Source organism: Herpailurus yagouaroundi, unplaced genomic scaffold (genome assembly GCF_014898765.1).
Source record: "Herpailurus yagouaroundi ecotype Mexico unplaced genomic scaffold, PumYag 185, whole genome shotgun sequence".
Classification (NCBI taxonomy): Eukaryota; Metazoa; Chordata; class Mammalia; order Carnivora; family Felidae; genus Herpailurus; species Herpailurus yagouaroundi.
This window is the reverse complement of record NW_024412416.1, coordinates 6,808,935-6,822,509: the sequence shown is the minus strand read 5'-3', so window position 1 is coordinate 6,822,509 and position 13,575 is coordinate 6,808,935. Positions and strand designations below refer to the sequence as shown.

The following is a 13,575-nucleotide window of genomic DNA, read 5'->3' as shown; positions in this document are numbered from 1 at the left end:
CTCCATCCCAGACCTACTCCACTCCCATGGTGTCTAAGAAAATGGGATGGCGTGAGGGCGGGGCGTGAGGGCGGGGCGTGAGGGCGGGGCGCCAGGGCCATGGGGGAGGGGGAGGGGAAGGAGGGGGGAGGGGAGAAGGCGAGAGGGGAGGTGACTGAAACCCCTGCCTCCCCTTCCCCCGTCACCTACAATCAGGAGGTGGGGTGGAGAAGGCCACAGGCCAACAGAAGGCCAGGAGGACCAGGTGAGGGCAGGCGCCCCGCGGCCCTTCGGGTGGCGCAGGCCGGGCCTACCGCTAGCAGCCCAGCAGCTCCACACGCAGGGTGATACGGTTGTGCCAGGCTATGGGCAGGACGCGCACGAAGCGAGCCAGGAAGGGCATCTCAAACATGTTCTTCTTGTGGGAATTGTTGTCCAAGTTGCCAGGGAAGATCTGGAGGGGGCAGGGGGGAGAGGGGGCGGTCAGGAGGGCCAGCCCCTCCCCCCCCAGCCTCAGGCCAGACTCAGAGGGTCCCCCCACCCCAGAGGGGTGACAGAGGGTCAGCCGGACGGACACTCACCTTGCTGTCCAAGGCCCCCTGGTCCCTGTACTCGGTCCAGTTCATGCTGTTGTTACTGTAGGCCACCTTGTAGGCTGCCACATATTGGATGTGGCCAAAGTCTCGGGCCCCCTGGGTAATGATGCCCGTCACTTGCCTCTGGGTGCCCAAGTCAACCTACAGGAAAAATCAAGCACGTTTTCTTCGTTTAGACCATTCTCCCGGAAGGTGGGAACAGGCAGACATGCTGGGGCATGACTTCTAGTTTCGGGAAAGCGATTTCATTTGGCACAACCTCAGTTACCCCATCTATTAAATGGGCATAAATCCTACCACCTACTTTGTCAGACACGGTTAGACGCATCGCTGCAGTGAAGCTACGTTTCAGAGCGGGGGCCTTGGCCAACCTGTAGCCCATCCTCCCCACCCCTCAGTACAATGAGAACAAGGACAGAAGAGTCCACGGCCGGCTCCTGGGTGTCCTGCGGGGCTGTCCACAGCCTGGCCTTAATCCTGAGGGAGTCCAGATGGAGGCAGCTCCTCGCAGAACCTGGCTGCGCAGGCTAATGGCTCCTTGGGACCTAGAGACAAAGTCCCTGCCCCCCCCCCCCCCCCCCCCCAGTCCCTGCCCACCCTGGGGAGCCTGCCTTCTGTACCCGGACAGGCAGTCCCAATGCCCGGGTGGCAGCAGGTGAGGCCCAGGCAAACCCTTGCCCTGCCAGGACTGTTTCCTCGTCTATAAAGTGAGCAGAGAGTCTGGTTTTCTGTGACCCTCCTGCTTCCCAATCTCCTGAAATCCAAGGGCTGCCCCACAGTGTGTCCTCACACGCCAAGTCAGAGAAATCCTGGGGTGAGCCTGCCTGGGTCAGATGGCCCTCCTCTGTCCCCTACTGTCCATGGGCTCAGCCTTGTCACCCTGGAGCAGCTGGTGGAGATGGCCCAACTGCCCCCCCCCCCCCCCACCCCCCCCCCCCCCCACACACACACACACACGTCCTTTCTGTGCCTGGGGCTTGGGGCCTTCGTGGAAATAGCCCTGAACTCCCCCACCCTCCCCCTCTGGAATTGCAGAATCAGGAGAAGGTAGGGCATGTGGGAGAAAGAAACAAAGCAGAAGGAAAACAAGGCTTTTTCAGACCCTCCCTCTTGGGGAGCAGAAGCCTGGGGTGGAGGGGGTCAATGATCAGCAGCCCAACTCCAGCCCTTGCCCTTGCCCTTGCCCTGCATCCTGACCCACCTGCAGCCACTCAGAGGCATCATTGGTCTGGGCGGTCCAGGCGTTGAACTTGCCCTGCTTGTCCAGCCTCGCGTAAAAGGGATACCAGCTGAAGGCATTCAGGCCCCAGGTCCTGTAGATGCTGGAGGCCGTGATCTGCCTGTCGGGGATGGTGTTGTCCTTCATGCCCAGGGGTTCAGCACATCCTGCCGGCAAAGGGGTTTGCCACCCAGGTCAGCATCCACAGCCTCCCACAAGTGTGAGCAAGAGAAGACCAGGGGAGGAACTCCGTGGGGTCCCGACTGGCCCCTGGCATCCTCTTGGACAGAGGGAAACCCCTTCCACCTTTGAGAGCCAACTTTCTGCCCACCTCGCCTGCTCACCTCTGCCAGCTGTGCCCTCCATACCCAGTCCTACCCTCACTTGCCCTTCAGAGGACCCACCACCTTTCCCATCTACACGAGGGCAGGCCCTGCCACGACTTCCCTTCCCTCCCCTCCTCTAACGCCTGCCTCGTGAGACCCCTCCTCCAAGAAGCCTGCCTGCTTTGGACTCGGCACTGCCTCTCTCACTCCTACGGTACAGCTGTGGTCTAGGAGGCTGAGGCCTGCAACTGTGGTCAAGAACCTCAGCAGCTGGCATCTCCATCCAGCGCTCATGTCTGTCATTTGACCTACCACGAAAAACCTGAAAGCCGCTATCAGCAACCCCGTTCTACCGAATGAATGAAACTGAGGCTGAGTCATTAAGCACTGTGCCCACGACACACACACACGCAAACTCATCACCACACCACTGTGGCATCATCGCCACCATCCACGCCCCTTTGCAGAGCCAGGAAGGCAGGCCTGCTGGCGACCCACTGACGGACGGGACAACACTATCCCCCCTCCAGCAGGTGGCAGGCACAGAAGTCCGAACTCCTGGGGCTCACGGTGGATCCTGTATCCTGCCCCAGCAGCCCCTCACTGAGTGCCCACCAGCGGGCCTTCCCACACCCAACACTGGGGGCCTCGTCACCCGGGCTCCGCGGGCCCAGCGGCACTGCACTACTCCTCTGCACCTGCAGGTGGCGGTAGCAGTTAGGGACGGGCAGAAGATAACCCGCCCCCCCCCCAAGAGAAGGATGGGCGTGTGTCACACCTGGCAGAATCCTTACTCCAGTCTGTCCTTGTGGGGAATTTGGGGGTGGGGGGAAGTGGGCCTGGAAAGCCACGCCTCCACCTGGAAGCAAGTATATGGCTCTTTACATCCCTGTCTCCCCAGACGCTTGCACATTTGCCCCTGAAGACCTTTGCCTCCTGGGGCGCCTGGGTGGCTCAGTAGGTTGAGCGTCAGTCACACTTCCACTCAGGTCATGATCTCACAGTTCGTGAGTTCGAGCCCCGTGTCAGGCTCTCTGCTATCAGCACAGAGCCCTCTTTGGAACCTCTGTCCTCCCCCTCTCTCTCTCTCTCTCTCTCTCTCTCAAAAAAAACTTTAAAAAAGAAATGGAAGTAATTATTTTAAAAAGACCTTTGCTTCCCAGGTGTGCCCACACCTGCTAACGCAACATCTCCTCGTGACGCTGGTGCCCCAGGTGACCCCCATGCTCCTCCCACAAAGAGAGCCCCCAGGGCTGGAAGCGGGTCGTTCCCAGGCCAAGGCCCGGGGCAGCTTTGCAGAGGATGCCAGGTTGGCATCATATGCTCAAGGTGGACCCTCCTACAAAACTGCTTCCCTGCCATTCACGCCCTCTCACCTCTGGGTGTCCTGAGGAAGTCAAACAGCCGTCCGAGGAAAATGCAGTTGGGAGGGGCCCTGAGCCAAGGGCCCAGACTCTCCGCTCGGTCACTGACCCTGGGAAGCCCCCCCCCGCCCCAGAAGTGTTCCTCCTGCATCAACCCAGGATCTTGTTAAAATGAAGACTGTTTCCGTAGGGCTAGGGTGGGACTGGCACCCACATTTCTACAAGCTCCCAGGTGATGCTCCTACTACTGGGTCCACGGAGGGCACTTTATGAGCAGAGGACTGTCAGCCACCCAACCCAGTGAGTCTACAACCTGATCCAAGCCATCTTCCCCCATCTCTTCCCACGGGGCTCCCCTCACACACAATGGCCCTCTGCCTTCACTCTCCCCATACAACCTAGGGGATCCCTTCTAGACACACTCCAGTCATGTCCTATTAGCACTCCCCTTACCCCCACATGGCTGCCCCTTGTTCTGAGCATACAGACCCGGATCATTAAAATGATCCATACGGCCCCTAACTTGTCTGAGACCTCTCTCCATCCACCTCTCCAGCCTCCCCACCCAATAAGCTGCCCCTCACTCTCTAGGCTCCAGCCCCACTGGCCTGCCTTTTATCCTTAAACATGCCCCAGGGCCTTTGCACCTGCCAGCTCCCTACCTGCCCGGAATGCTCTTTCCACGTTCTTCACGTGGCTTGCTCTCTGTCATACAAACCTCCATTCAAAAACTGTCCCAAAAGGGCAATCCTCATGCCCAGGCCTCAGGGCCACACATGTGCACACAGGTACACACACCTGCACACACCAACATTCCAGCCCACTGGAATGCCGACTAGGGAAAGGAGAACTAGACCTCAAGAGCAGACAGGCCAGCTTCCACAGCTTGCCAGGCTTACCCTCTCTTGGCCTAGGAGGGAGCCATCTGGGATAGGACCTTGCAGGCAACTTTAATAGCCAAAGGCTGCAGAGCCCCCAGCCCTGTCTGTCTGGTACCAATAGCCTACGTTTCCTTTTATCAGAAGATTGTCTTAACTCCCCCATTTAAACAAGAAGGCTCAAAAAGGCAATGACCCTGTGACTGGGAACGCGTGATGACTTAGGTTCATACTTCAAAAGGGTGGGTCTGGGGTAAGACCAGAAAGGCAGAGGAGTCTAGCGAGCCTTACAGTTCCGCCAATGGCCAGCAGGTGGTGCTGTAGCTGCAAAGAGGGGGAAATACCCAGACCTCAGCGAGCACCCCAACCCCTGCAGCCTGGGGGGTCCAGACATCAATTTTTCCTGCTCATCAGAAACCTGTCCCTTTCTGGTACCCCCCATCCCTCCACCTGGGAATATCTCTGGAAAGGGCAGCAGAAAGCACCAGCTCCAGCCCTATGTCCCTAGAAGCCTCCATGTTTCTCCTGAATGATGAGTACAGGAGATATGGGGGGGGAGGGGGCAGGGAGCACTAGGTGGGTGGGTGGGTGTCAAAAGCCCAGGGATCTAGACCAAGTTTTAATCCCTACCAGCCTGTGAGCCCTTGACAGATAATTTATCTGGGCCTCACTTTCCTTATTCATTCACTAGTTCATTAAATGTTTGAACAGAAGCACTTGGGTGGCTCAGTTGAGCATCCAACTTCGGCTCGGGTCATGATCCTGCAGTTTGTGAGTTTGAGCCCCACACTGGGCTTTGACACTGATGGCTCAGAGCTGGATTCTCTCTCTCCCTCTCAGTCTGCCCCTCCCCCACTCACGCTCTCTCAAAAATAAGTAAAACATTAAATGTTTTACTTATTTTTGAGCAAGCGTGACAGAACAGGGAAGGGGCAGAGAGAGAGGGAGACCCAGAATCCAAAGCAGGCTCCAGGCTCCGAGCTGTCAGCACAGAGCCCGATGCGGGGCTCAAACTCCCAGACTGGGAGATCCTGACCTGAGCCGAAGTCGGACGCTTAACCAACTAGCCACACAGGCGCCCACCCCCACCCCCACCCAAACTTTTTTAAATGTTTACTGAACATCTATGATCCAGGCCCTGGGAATACAGTGAACAAAACAGACTTCCCACCCTCATGGAGCCAACATCGGAAAAACCTAGTGCTATGTGGTCTAGAAGTTCAAGGAACCAATCAGAAGAAGTGAAAGCCCTTTGAAAACGGAAGTGGTCTTTTTTTTTCTCTAACCAAGACGCCCAGGGTTGGCAGATAGCAGACACCTAGGCGAGACCGCCGAGGGCCCGGTGACCCGTCTAGTGCGCATCTCCTGTGTGAGCCCGGGTCCCTGGGCCTTGTGCCGCCCTACCCAGCTCATCCTGGTTGAGAAAAGACGGAGCAGGGAAGGCCATCTCTTAGCATTGACCACAGCCCCCAGCACTCACCATTCAACTCGCATCCAAGGAGCTCGAAGCGGAGGGTACAGCCCCGGTGGCAGGTGATGGGCACCAGCCGCACATACTGCACCTCCAGAGGGAAGTCAAACAGGTTGACCTTCAGGCCGCTGTTGTCCGTATTACCCACAAACAGCTAGGAGGAAAGAAGATCAGAAGGATGGGTCAGTGGGGGCAGTCCACCTTTCTGGGCTTGCCTCACCTTCCTCTTCAGCCCTGGGAGGCAGAGGTGGGGTTTAGCAGAGCCGGCAGGGGGTCAGCTCTTCCTCTGGCCACCCACAGCTCTCAACACAGGTTCCCCTTCTGCCCCACCTTTCTTGGCCATCATGGGGCCTGGGCAGAAACCCCGGTCTTTCACACAGGGCCACCTGGAATCTCTAGGGCGCCTCTGCAAATTAGAAAAAGGCACTCCTGTCTCAAGACACTTTATTATAATAATTTCCCCACAGACAGAAGTATACAAACATGATGTCTACATTCCGAACGGTGCTCACTTCGTAATGACCTCCTCGAGCAATGTACAACCTGCACAACTGCCCATGGTGGCCCTGAAGGCTCAGAATGCATCCCACCTCCACCACTCCAGCCATCCTCAACAAGTCACATTGAACCTTTCTGACTCTTATTCTCACCTGTAAAATGGGGAGGGGGAAGGGTATTATAACCACAGAACACGGGCATAATCCAGGTTTCCCAATATCTGGGAACCAAGGAGCAACGGCAGACCCACCTCATGGCTAATCAATCACCCAGGGTACACTCACTTCACTGGGAACCCTCAAACCGCTCTGGAGCCCCAGAGGATGCAGACCACAGCCCTTCTCTTACAGCCCTCACCTTGTCTCCTGACCCCTCCGCGCTCTGGATAAACTGGAACTTGCGTCCGTTGAGGCTATAGGCCACCTTGAAAGTCTTCAGGTACTCGGCGTTGCTTGCTCGGCTGGCACCCTGTGTCACCACGCCCGTCACCCACATCTTCCGTGCCAGGTTCACCTGTACCCAAGGCGGAGACGACAGGACCCTTATCTCCCGGCTTCGTTATGCTCCCTCTGCTCCCCACCCAGAGTGGGAGCAACCAAGCAGGACAAAGGAGTGGGGACCTTCTCATCTGGGCCTCTCAGAGCTTTGGGCCCAGTGCTCAGAGGGGCACCCGAAGAGGGACGAGGCCCCAAAGGCTTCACCCAGTGCAAACAGCCCCTCCACAGCCTGGGGTCTGCTCCTCCTCATCCAGCCCACCCCCAGGCTGCCCTCCACTTACAGATACTTCACCTGTGGGAACCACTGCCTTGCTACCTGGACCCGGGTTATGACCCCAGCGTGATGACCCCCCCCCCCCCCCCCCATGCAGACATCCTCGTCACACCCTGTCCCCTCCCGTGACTCTCCCCACCCTAGAGCCATTCTTTCTGTACCTGGATCCAGGGATTCTTGTCATAGTTGCTGGCTGTCCAAGCGTTGACGATGCCCGTGCGGTGCAGGCGGGCCAGCTCTGGGGCCCAGCGCTGTAAACCCATGAAGCCCAAGTACACAGACGAGGCAGAGATCTGCGAGTCGGAAATGGCACCCGTCTCCATGCCCAGCGGCATGGCGCAGGCTACGGGGGGAGGGGCGGGGAGAGGGGGACGTGGCTGTCAGGCGGCCACCCGAGCCCCAGAGGACCAGAAAACAACACAGTGTGGCCTCCGCTGAGACTCAGAGCAGAGACCCGGAAAGCACTACGAGGGCCCGAGAAAGGTGCACGGTGAGGAAGAGGGTGGGCTGGATGCTCGGGGGGGGAGGGGGGGGCGCAGGGAGCCAGGGCCGCCAGGAGGTGCCAGGCCGGCACTCATGGCGTCTCCAGAATCTCCTGCAAGGCTGTGGTAGGTGGTCTTGTCTTTACAGGGCATCTAGCAGCAACTATGGGGGAGTTGGGGGCAGGCAGGGACTGGACCAGCGGGAGAGAAGACCAGTGTGGCCTGCTCTCCTTCAGGGTCCCCAGCCCACCAGGAGGCCCACCTGGTCCAGCCCCACCCCTGGCTCCCCCAGGATGGCTTTGGGAGGCAGGCACGTCAGGTGGCAGGGAACAGTACCTGTTTTGCACACAAAGCAGTAAACAAATCTGCCTGGACTTTTCTACAATCCCACTGGCAGGACTTTCTGGGTGGGGCGTGAATGCCATCCTGTTTTCTCTCCTGTTCTTCGTGCCTTCCAACTACTGGTCATGACCCAGCCATCTGCGAAGTTGCTCCCGGCCAAGGGGCCGTCACCTTCACCATTATCCCAGGGATGTGGTCCGAGGGGGCCGGGCCCCTCTTATCCCCCAAACAGAGAAGCCAGGGACAGACCTACTCTTGCTACAACACCCCAGGTTCATGCTGAGCTCAGTGCTATGACACTCTCGCAGGAAAGGGAGACCAGGCAGCCAAAATCAGAGCTGGGGGGGGGGGGGGGAAGGGAGGGATGTTGAGCAGGGATTTGCACCCAGGTCTGTCCTCACACCCCACATGTTCACACTCGAAGGGACCCAAACGTGCACTCTTTGGGCCTGTGGGGTCCTTGTGGGCTCCAAGAAAACATACCACCTGACCAACACGGAGGGGCTGCGACGGCCCCTGGGGGCCTCCCCTGCCTTTGTGGTTCTCCCCTGCCTTCTGCCCCAGGAGCTGCCGTGTCCAACCCGGGGCAGACCCCAGGCCACGAAGCAGGAGACTAGGTGTGCGTAATTCCAATTCAGGTACACCCATGGTTACCTTGCCTCCCAGCACGGTAATTAGTGGGCACAGCGGACCCCACCCAGGGCCCTGTCTGCCTTAGCGACCCCCCCACCACGCATGCACACACGCACACACATTCCCCCACCCAGGATCTCAAAGACCTTGGCCTTAGCCCACAGACCCAGGGACAGCCCCTGGGTGCCACCTCCTCTGAGGTGAGTGGAATCAAAGGCACTTTGCCTGCTCTCCTCCAGGCCCCGCACCCCCCCAAGTGGCCCAGCACCCCATCCTCCTCCTCCTCCTCCTCCTCCTCCTCCTCCTCCTCCTCCTCCTGCCAGTCAGCGAACCACAGAGAACATCCCCACATCTGCCTGAAGGAGAACCGCCTGCCCCTGTCCAAGACGCTTAGTGACAGGCCCACCGGACCGAAGAAACCGGACATCCCTAAGAAGTGGACTCCCCCACCCCCATCAGGAGAGGAAGAGTCCCAGCTTGGTAGGAGGGACTCCAGCTGGGCCAGGAGGGAGGACGCGTGGACAGCCACCGCCAGCACTGCAGGCTGGGCACCCACCCAGGGCCATTCTGTGGCTGAGTGGATAACCAAGCAGGCCCGGCAGGTCAGCCCCTCTGCAAACGCCAGGCCTCTGACCGCCTGACCATGAGGGGACGGCCCAGCCTGCCCAGGCCTCTCCCTCCTCCCTGAGCTCTGTGATGAGGCCACAGTCAAACTTGGGCCAGGACCTATCAGACTCTAAGGCCCAAGCCTTACTTCCTGAGCTGCTGGGCCTAAAGATTAAGGAATGTGTTTGCTGGGGCGCCTGGGTGGCTCAGTTGGTTAAGCGTCTGACTTCGGCTCAGGTCGTGATCTCGTGGTTTGCAGGTTCGAGCCCCGCGTCGGGCTCTGTGCTGACCGCTCAGAGCCTGGAGCCTGCTTCCGATTCTGTGTCTCCCTCTCTCTCTGCCCCTCCCCCACTCACACTGTGTCTCTCTCTCTCTCTCTCTCTCTCTCTCTCTCTCTCTCTCACACACACACACACACACACACACACACACACACACACACACACACAAACACGTAAAGAAACCAAAAAAGAAAAAGAAATGTTTGTTTTCCCCTCTTGGCAGAAAACTCTCAAGACTTAACCCTAATGCTACGTATCTGGTTCACGGTGACCTAGGAAACGGTATTGCCATGACCTCTGGGGTTACCGCCACCCTTTCTACCCCCCCCCCCACGCCCCCTACAGTGACATCAGGCCTAGCCTGTGGTGGAGAACAGAAGGCTGAGCAGGAATTCGCCTGGGACAACAGGACCGCTCATTCCCCTAACATGGCCTAACTCTGAGGCTCTGTCAACCCCCATCTACCAGAGGAGGCCCTGATGCAGGGAGTGAGGCCAGCACGTGGCCTGAGCTGCTCAGGATCCCCCCCCCCATAAGAGCATTCACCCCCAGATACTCACTGATCTCACAGTGGACACCTGTGTAGCCATGAGGGCACTTGCAGATGTACTGGGTGAAGATGTCCCCCCGGTGTTCGTCCTTGATCACCTGGCATTCAGCATCATTGTAGCAGGGGTTTGGGTTACAAGGACCTAGGGGTGAGGAGGCAGGTAAGATGGGCAATGGATGAGGAAGGAGCTGGGGACGGAGACAGCAGCAGCAGGTGCCCGAAAGGACCCTCTGTGCAAACTCAGCCCCATGCCCACCTCCCCCTTCCCACCTCCTCCTTCCCACCTCCTCCCTCCCCCCTCTGCCTGACGGAGCCTGGGCCAGCCTGGGGCCGAGAAGGGTCATATGTAGGCGAATCAGTCCAAGTGAGGGAAGCACCCAGCTCTCCAACTGGCATGGGGAGTTTCCAGGGAAGTGCCAGCTGACGGCGGGAGAGGTGCAGGGGACCATCGCTCACTAGGGCTGCAGCCGGGAGCCGGGTGCAGAGTGGGGGGCATAGCCCAGGCAGGTACCTTTCTCGGTCTCATTGCAGATGATGCCTGTGAAGCCTTCAGGGCAGAGGCAGTAGAAAGGGGTGTTGTCCCGGCCCAACAGGCAGGTCCCACCATTCAGGCACTGGCTAGAGTCACAGAAGTCCCCTGCAATGGCAGCCCGGACTCATTCAGTGAATACTGGGGTGGGCGAGGGGAGAGCTGCTGTGTGCATGCCGCGTTCCTGAGACCGAGAACCCAGGTGTGGTCCAGGCTTCAAGGAGCCACTGGAAAGAGGGGGACGGTCACTAGGTGATGCGGAGGCTTCGGGAGCTCTGACAGAAGCCTGCAGGAAGGGCCACTGGAGGTGTGGTTCCTACCAGAGTTGGAAGCTTGGCAGAGGGACATGTGAGCTGGGTGTAAAAGACAGAGTGGAGTGTGCCAGAACGGGGAGTGAGGAAAGAACATTCTAATGTTCTGCTCATTAGAAGCAGAAGCACAGGGGGGCATGGTAAGTGGGAAACCGGGAGACAGCTGAAAAGGTAGGTAGGGAGGGGCCCAGACCCGCAGGGACCTTAGGGCTGACAAGCTCAGACTTGGCGTCCCGCAAACCAGGGGCTCTTAACCTCCCTTCAGCTTCCACCGTTTTCTACCGGGGCAGGGGGGAATCAGAGTCTCAAGTGTGAGGGGGCAGTGGGGAAGCCATTTCCCATCCTGGGAAGGAGAATGGAAAAAAGCCATCTGCAGAGACGTGTGGATGGGCTCCCCCGGGGCAGGCAGGTGTCTTGGGGCTACACAATACCCCTCTGGCTCCAGGGTGGGAATGTGACAGGAGTGGGTAAGGTGAGAGGCCTGGAGAGCATCTAGGAGGCTGTCACAGGCCTCCTAGTGACAGAGGAAGTCAGATGAAGGGGTGAGGGGGCCGGGCAGAGTTGAGAAACACTGCTGACACAGAAGGGCTGGAGAGGTCTTCACAGCTTCTGGCTGGGGGCCTGGGTGACAGATGTGAGCTTATTCGTGCAGCCACCAGGCCAGCCAGGCGGGCGGGGGACCTTCTAGCTGACCTTGGCATCCCAGAAGACCCGACCCCATCATTTGGGGTAAGACATCAGAAATCACTTTTCCTCCCCACAGAGTCATGCCATCCCAGACCAGGGGGCCCTCCTGAAATCTCAAAGTGCCAGAGAGCTGGGCCCAGCTCCGGAGAAGGGAACAGAGGGGAACAGGGATCAGCATTAGTGAGCACCTCAGAGCTCCACCTCAGTCCCCGCCTGGGAGCTTAAGGCGGCTCCCAATGAGCTATTAGTCACTGGCTTTAAATAGCAGGTTAATCCCTCCTGACCTGGCAGACTGCAAACACTGCCACAGACAGAGGCTTGGGAATGGCCAGAATCCTGGGCCACTGTCCCAACAAAATCCAACTCCTCCTGCCCCCCCCCCCCACCACCACACCCCCCCGCCCCCTCTCTCCTTTCTGCTGCCCGGCAAAGCAGTCTGGTTCCCCTGGGATGAAAAGGAAAGTGAAAGGTGGCCCTGACCCCACATCGCCTGACTCACCTGCGCACAGCACGCAAGGTGCTTCCCCATTCCGGGAAAAGCCAGGTCACCCTGTACAAAGCTACCTTTGGGATTTCAGAGTCCTGCCTTCTGGGAGATTTCCCCAGGGACATTTTGTGGGGACAGAGAGGAGTAGAAACGGACTCTTCCGAGATCCAGCTGTCTCTCCCGGTTTCTGGGAGAGCCACCAGCGCCCAGTGCCCAAGGGCCTGGGAGCTTGAAGTGCCCTTAAGCCTAAGGCTCCAGGCCCTGGGGGTCAGACTGTCACAGGGAGGCAGCCCCAGGGCTCAGCTTTGTTCCCCCTTCCCCTTGCTTTCTTTGAGAAAACGATGCAGCGGGTGCCCGAAGAGCGCCCACCATGGGCACCTTTTCCCAGCCCTGGAGGAGGCTGTGCGGGCCCCTCGAGAAGGGGATGGTGCATCCCCGGGACCAGCCTGCGGGAGGCCCAGCTGTGCGCGGGAGGCCTCCTGGGCGGGGGCGGAGCCAGGAAGATACAGCAGCACGCCAAGGCCACGGGAGGGAGTCAGGAGCCACCAGCCCCGGGGGCAGCACTCTCCAAGTCCCTCCCCGGGCTCTTAGCCCCCTTCGGGGCCCCACCTAGAGCCCCGGCCCTTCCTCCGCCTCCCCAGCCCTCGCTTATCCGACCAGACACCTACAAGCGGGGATGCAAAATTCCAATGAACAGACCGGCCGCCAGCGCTTGGGAGGGATTTGCCAGGGAAAGTTTGGCTGGACGAGTCTTCTCAATACAAGAGTCCTAGAAACTTCCAGGTGGAAGACGCGCGAAAGTCACGCACAGTTCAATGGCCTCATTTTACAGATGGGAAAAGAGAGACCCTACACAGCAGATTCCTTTGTTATGTGTAAGCCGCATCCCTGGGGACCGTTGGGCTGTCACCCGGTGTCCCCGGTCCCCGCCCAACTCTCAAGCCTGTATCACTGGCCAAGAACGCCCGGGAGCCGAGACCGCAGGAGAGGCCGAGCGCATCCCCGCCGGCGGGCGGGACGCGGCCGGAGAAGTCGCCCCTCCGCACGGCCCCGGCTCTTTGCCCAAGTTTGTAAACAGTGGAGGTGGAGGGAGGGCGCCGCAGCGAACTTCCGAGCGGCGCGGAGAGGAGGGGCGAGGGCCAGAGGGCGGTGCGATCGACTCACCGGAGAAGGCCAAGAGTCCCGAGGCGCAGAGGAGCGCGCCGCAGAGCGCGGCCAGCAGGCGGGGGCCCGGCATGCCGTGGGGATGCGGGCGCGGGACCGGGCGTTTCGGCCGTGCACACCGCGGGGCTCTCACTCCGGCTCCCGGACGGGAATAAATCAGGCAGCGCCGCCCCGCCCCCGGCCCGCGTGCTCCGCCCAGGCCCTCGGGAGGCGGACCCGGGGCGGGGCTCCGCGGCCAGCGAGGGAAGGGGGGGGGGCACCGGGGGTTCCGCGCCCCTGCCTCCTGCCCGGGGCCGCGCCCGGCATCCCTCGTGGGCTGGGCCCGCCGGGCCCGCCGGGCCCGAGTCCTGAGCCCTGAGCCGACTGGACAGGGAAAGGCTCAGAGGGAGCTGTTTGGTGTT

At 59.7% G+C, this 13,575-nt stretch overlaps 1 protein-coding gene across 2 annotated transcripts; it reads right to left on the bottom strand.

Annotated features, from left to right (window-relative positions):
- Nucleotides 1–107: 107 nt before the first annotated feature.
- On the bottom strand, nucleotides 108–13,332 carry MFGE8 (milk fat globule EGF and factor V/VIII domain containing). Of its 2 annotated transcripts, XM_040493693.1 has the most exons (9): nucleotides 13,175–13,332; nucleotides 10,508–10,633; nucleotides 10,007–10,138; nucleotides 7,264–7,445; nucleotides 6,689–6,844; nucleotides 5,843–5,987; nucleotides 1,777–1,961; nucleotides 561–716; nucleotides 108–433 (listed from the first exon to the last, which is right to left on the bottom strand). In XM_040493693.1, exons 1-9 carry the CDS (start codon nucleotides 13,245–13,247, stop codon nucleotides 296–298), a joined length of 1,293 nt encoding a protein of 430 aa, XP_040349627.1. In that variant the 5' UTR covers nucleotides 13,248–13,332; the 3' UTR covers nucleotides 108–295. The 2 variants fall into 2 exon arrangements, with proteins under 2 accessions (XP_040349627.1, XP_040349628.1); XM_040493694.1 differs by lacking the exon at nucleotides 10,508–10,633 and having other exon boundaries at nucleotides 13,175–13,331.
- Nucleotides 13,333–13,575: the final 243 nt, after the last annotated feature.